Source organism: Lithobates pipiens, unplaced genomic scaffold, assembly GCF_037356315.1.
Source record: "Lithobates pipiens isolate NorthernLeopardFrog02 unplaced genomic scaffold, aLitPip1_a1.2 Scaffold_22, whole genome shotgun sequence".
NCBI lineage: Eukaryota > Metazoa > Chordata > Amphibia > Anura > Ranidae > Lithobates > Lithobates pipiens.
The window spans coordinates 28,279,526-28,285,213 of record NW_027507784.1 but is presented as its reverse complement, the minus strand read 5'-3'; the positions used below and the strand labels follow the sequence as shown (position 1 = coordinate 28,285,213).

Below are 5,688 nucleotides of genomic sequence, written 5' to 3'. Positions count from 1 at the left end.
GGCAGAGACTAGACTAGTCACCCTGCACTAGTAGAGGGAGCACCCCCTGTAGGAGGTGCCCCCACAGGCTTCCTGCAGAAAAATACAGGAGGGGGGCGGAGAAAAGACCAGTCACCCTGCATGAGGAGAGGGAGCAGCAGTGAGCGGTCTTTATTACAGGAAGGAAAGAAAATGCACACCGACTTACTGCACAGATCTAGAAGAAATACACACGGCACACCAAGATTCAGGAAGAATACACTCTTATATTTAGACAATAGTTGCGGATTGTGGCGTTCAACTTCAAAGATCAAAACAGAACTTCACATCATATATACTATACACTTTATTCAAGATATTAAAGTAGACATAAATCATAAAAGCACATTACTGTCATTTCAAAAATAATTTTCACTCTAAATCTGCAGCTTTTATTTTAATTCCTGGTGATCCCGACACACAGACCCTTGTACATTTACTTCCTGTTATGGGGTGACAACCGCCTGGCAGTTGCGCTCCTGCGTGGTCACCCCATTACATGCTCCCCCTGGTGGAGACGACAAGCAGCCATTCCAGCACAGGGGAGGTCCACTGTCATTAGTAAGCTGCAGCATGCATGTAGACAGGAAGTGTTGGGAGAAAATCAAGGGCACTAAAGATAAGTGGTGGTGGGGGGGGGGCAATTTTATACAATACACAGTGCTCATCAAACTAGACCTCACCCGATTAGGGTTTACATCTACTTTAATGAAAGAAAGCCTCTCGGGCCAGGAGTTGTGCGACAGCCAAAGGATCACAGAAAAAGAATCTCAAATTGCTAATGTGCAACTAGCGCCCCCCGCAAGTCAATCCAGGTTCCCCTGCAGCGCCGGTATCTGTGTCCCAACAAGTATACTTAGCCAAATAATTAGTCTCTCTCTTATTCAGCTGTCCCCGGGCATCTCCCAACACCAGGATTTCTTTTTCTGTTTATCCCAAATGAAAGTCACTTCTGACGAAAATTTACTAAAGTTGAGTTGAAGCATCTGAGAAACCGCAGACAGGAGCGCTGGTGCCCCCGAGCGGGAAGGGCACAGTATGACGCGGCATGATCTTGCCCTATGATCATTGTACATATACAGGGGGGGGGGGGGGGGGGATCTGTACAGGACACAGAGAGGAGTTTGATCTCGGAGGGATGTAGAGTTAAATCTTCCAATGGTCGGGAGGGGTCAGTCCTTGGCCTACAAGTTGGTCAGCAGATAGGCACTCAGCCAGTACAGCGGGAGGGTGATGAATGTGATCAGGACAACGGTGCCCCTGTTGGGGTAGGGGTAAATATTCCCATCAGCTGACTGGCAGCCTTCCTCCTTGTCTGGAATGGGAGCCTGGTCTATGGTGATGGAATCTACTTGGCAATCGGTAACGTAACTTTTAATCCAGTCGATGTAGGCGCTGGGCAGTATATAGACTCCTGGCCGGTTCTTTGCGGCACACTTGTCTCCCCAGCTGACCACGCCAACCTGGTACCATTTACTGTTGATGCTGCAAGCGAGGGGTCCACCCGAGTCACCCTGGAATTCAAAGACAATCGTCGTTATGATTACAAAAATAGGCAACAATAAAAAAAATATATCCCACCCCATATGGTCACAATCTAATCCCCAGCCCGGACCGGCTCGGTGACAGAAGACAGCGGGCTTCAGCGATCCCGTGATCCACAGGAGAAGTACAGCCAAGCAAGCTTTGGTTGTAGTTTCTCCTTTAACTTCTCTAACTTGCTCCTTTTTGGTCCAATAAACCATGTGACCTCCGGAAGATTTAACCCCTTCATGGTGATAAAGCACTGCGTTTTAATTGACAATTGCGCGGTCATGCGACACTGTACACAAACAAAATGCATGTCTTTTTCCCCACAAATAGAGCTTTCTTTCTGTGTTTTTATTTATTTTATTGCATATGTTTTGCTTATGGGGTTTTTATTATTATTTATTTTGTAAATTTTGAAAAAAAAAGTTAAAGTATTTTTACATATGCATATGCTGTGTGAATGGGAACAGTCCTGTAAAAACGGCAAGATAGCACCCCCTTAACCTGGCGCTTTTTTTATATAACATATAAAGTATTAGTGTAAGGGTGTGCAGACTTTTACAACTTTATTATTTTATTTTTACTCCCCCCCCCCCCCCCCCCAAAAGATTTATAGGTCACATTAAAAAGGTGGAAAAAGTTTTGAAATTATTTATTTTGGTCTAATTTTTTTACATCACAGAAACCGGACATTTTAACAGGAATGAGAGATATAGTATAATTATATTAAAAAAAATATATATATATATATATTATATATATATATATATATATATATATATATATATATATATATATATATATATATATATTCATGCAAAAAAAAAATTTCTTCATTCATTTAGGCCAATAAACATATTATGCTACATCAACACAGCCTCGCCAGTGCAGGTTATCATTGGCCATCAGTGCCCATCACTGTAGCATATCAGTGCAGCTTAAAGCGGGAGTCCGCCGGGACTCCGCGTTTTTTTTTTTTTTTTTTTTAAAGTCAGCAGCTACAAATACTGCAGCTGCTGACTTTTAAATAGTGACACTTACCTGTCCAACGCGCCCGCGATGTCGGCACCCGAAGCCGATCTCTAGATCGACACTCGAGTGCTGCCGCTGCCATCTTGGGTATGGGAATCAGGAAATGGAGCCTTTCGGCTTCATTTCCCGGTTCCCTACTGCGCATGCGCGAGCCGCGCTGCGCAATGAGGACGGTCCCCGCTGCCTCTGGGATCTGTGTGTTTCCCAGCAGGCAGCGGGGCACTTGCGGAAGGGGGCAGGCACTTGCGGAAAGGGGCGTAATGTACGCCCCTTTCCGCAGAGAGCTAGCCCGGAAGTGGGTGCAGTTACCTGGATTATCCAGGTAACTGCACCCTCCTCCCCCCTGAAAGGTGCCAATCGTGGCGCCAGAGGGGGGGGGAGGAATCCGATGAGCGGAAGGTCCATTTTAGGGTGGACCTCCGCTTTAAGAGTGCCGCCTAATTAGTGGCAATCAGTGCAGCCTTAACCTCTTTAATGAGTTTGCATGGAGTTCATTTCAGCATGCATGGAGCACTTTGCACATGCTGAAATCAATGCAAACTCATTAAAGCAGAGTTCCGCCCAAAAGTGGAACTTCCGCTTTAAGCACTACTTGCCCCCTTACATGTCACATTTGGCATGTAATTTCTTTGGGGGGTGGGGAGCTTAGTTTTGAAGGGGACTTCCTGTACCACTTCTTTTCCCCACTTCTTAGTTGGGGCTACAGACTGCCTAGGCGACTCCTCCTCTCCCCCTAGGTGGCCCCTCCCTCTCTGCAATCTTCTGGGACACATAACAGGTCCCAGAAGGTTGCCTGTTCACTGGGAGAGCGCAGCGTGACTCGCGAAGTGTGCGCCTGGCCGTGAAGCCGCAAGCTGCCACGGCCAAATGCCCACAGTATCAATGTAGGTGCCGAGGAGAGGAGCGGGGCTCCGTGCGGCCGCATCGCTGGATCCCGGGACAGACGAGTGTCTGTTTATTAAATGTCAGCAAAAAAAAGTGGACTGTTTAATGGAGTTTGTAGCATGGATCACTTTACTGCAATATAATGATCTGTATATTCATTTCCACACTGAGCACAGATCTGCTCTTGTAATGTGCATGTGCCAAGCAGCCATAGTAATTGACTCCATTTTACCTGCTGTCCTGGCTAGGGGGTTCCCCTCGTGCTCCTCTCCCTCCCCTCCTCCTCCTGTCATCAGACAGACCCCACCTCAGGACAGGAGGCGATCGATGCAGTGAAAGCTGAACGGAGGAGGATAGAAGGCGGAGCTTTAGGCTCTGCCTCCGCCTGTCCAATTAAATGCGGCCAGTCACCGGCTGCCTATGGGGGGGGGGGGGGGGTGCGAGTCGCGCTCCCCCCACACCAAGCACGCTGTCACACAATACCTCTACAGCAAGCCGGCCGCCGAAGCCTGCATTTTAGCAGACCATAAAATGCCTCCCTGTAGGTTAAATAGAGGGGGGAGGAGTCCTAACACCTCCTGTTCTGGGGCGACAACATTGCTCCATAGATACAGTAGAGTGAGTGAGCGTTGTCACCCTACAACAGCAAGTGTGTTGGCGCCCGCATCTCCAGGTGAAAATTAAGGGGGAAAAAAAAAAAAGCCGTCTGAGCAGGCAGGTTTATTTTATTACAGGACAGGCCTTGCATGTCTATAATAAAGCGCTGCTCAGTTTTTTTTTTTTTTCTTTCCCATTGCAGACTTACTGCTCTACTTTAACCACTTTCAGACCGGACCATTTTGCTGGCTTAAGACCAGACCACTTTTTGTGATTCCGCACTGCATCGCTTTACTTGACAATTGTACGACGTGGCTCCCAAACAAAATTGGTGTCCTTTTTTTCCCCACAAATAGAGCTTTCTTTTGGTGGTTTTTTATTTTTTGCGCTATAAACAAAAATGTAAATTTTGAAAAAAATAAAATAAAAATACGCATTATTTGTTCATTTTTGCTATAATAAATATCCCCCAAAAATATATATATATATATATATATATATATATAAAAAAAATAACATTTTTACTCAGTTTAGGCCAATACATATTCTTCTACATATTTTTTGGGGAAAAAAAAAAAAAATCAAAAATCGCTATAAGCGATTGATTGGTTTGCACAAAAGTTATAGCGTTTACTAAATAGGGGATGGTTTTATGGCATTTTTATTATTTTATTTTATTTTATTTTTTTTACTAGTAATGGCGGCGATCTGCAATTTTTATTGTGACTGCGACATTATGGCGGACACATCGGACATTTTTGGGACCATTGTCATTTATACAGCAATCAGTGCTATACAAATGCACGGATTCCTGTGTAAATGACACTGGCAGTGAAGGGGTTAACCAGGGGGTGGCAGTAGTGTGTCCTAGGGGCGTTTTACTAACTGTGGGGGGCGTGGCTGTGTGTTAGTGAACACTGGTCTCTGCTCCAATCATATGGAGCAGAGATTAGTGTCACTTGTTGCTAGGCAGAACAGGGAGATGCTGTTTACTTCCGCATCGCCCCGTGAGACGATCGCAGGTGTTCCCGCGGCGATCGAGTCCACAGGACCCGCGACTGGACTCACGGGGGGTCCTGACTGGCGCGCACAAGATGGCACGGCAGCATTCTTAAAGGGACGTACCTGTACGCCCTTATGCCTGTCCGTGCCATTCTGCCAACGTACATCGTCGTGCGCCGGTCAGGAAGTGGTTGACTTTCTGTCTGCTGTCTCCTTCCTCTGCTATCAGCGCGAGTCCGTTCTGACAAAAATTTCCTGACACGAGGAGGAAAAAAAAATAAAAAAAAGGTGACGGGGGAGGGAACGCCAGCACAAAGCCTGTGATTGACACCCCCCAGCTATGTCCCTGTGCGAAGAGGAGGGGGGGGGGGTGTATCCCTTCCCTCCAATCAGCTCTCACTAAGCTCTGCTGATCGCGACTTCAGCTCCCCTGCCCCGTTTTCTGAAATCTCAGACAAGCTTTATAAACTTGGCACTTTGATCGGATATGGAGAAGAGAAGACGGCAGATAAACAGGTACAACTTATGTAGGAGGATTGGTTTCATCTCTGTATCAGCTGAGGGCCAGTCACTTCACTGGGTATATGGAAGAGAGTTTACAACCACTTTAAGGCCTCACAGACA

The 5,688-nt window shown here is 46.4% G+C and overlaps 1 protein-coding gene across 1 annotated transcript in view; it reads right to left on the bottom strand.

The window, feature by feature from the left end:
* Positions 1-225: 225 nt before the first annotated feature.
* Positions 226-5,688, bottom strand: part of LOC143923490 (prostasin-like) — a gene marked incomplete in the record, with an annotated part of 25,906 nt that continues 20,443 nt past the window's right edge. The window contains 1 exon segment of the mRNA XM_077447181.1: positions 226-1,532. Within this exon segment, the coding sequence (XP_077303307.1) occupies positions 1,203-1,532 (330 nt within the window).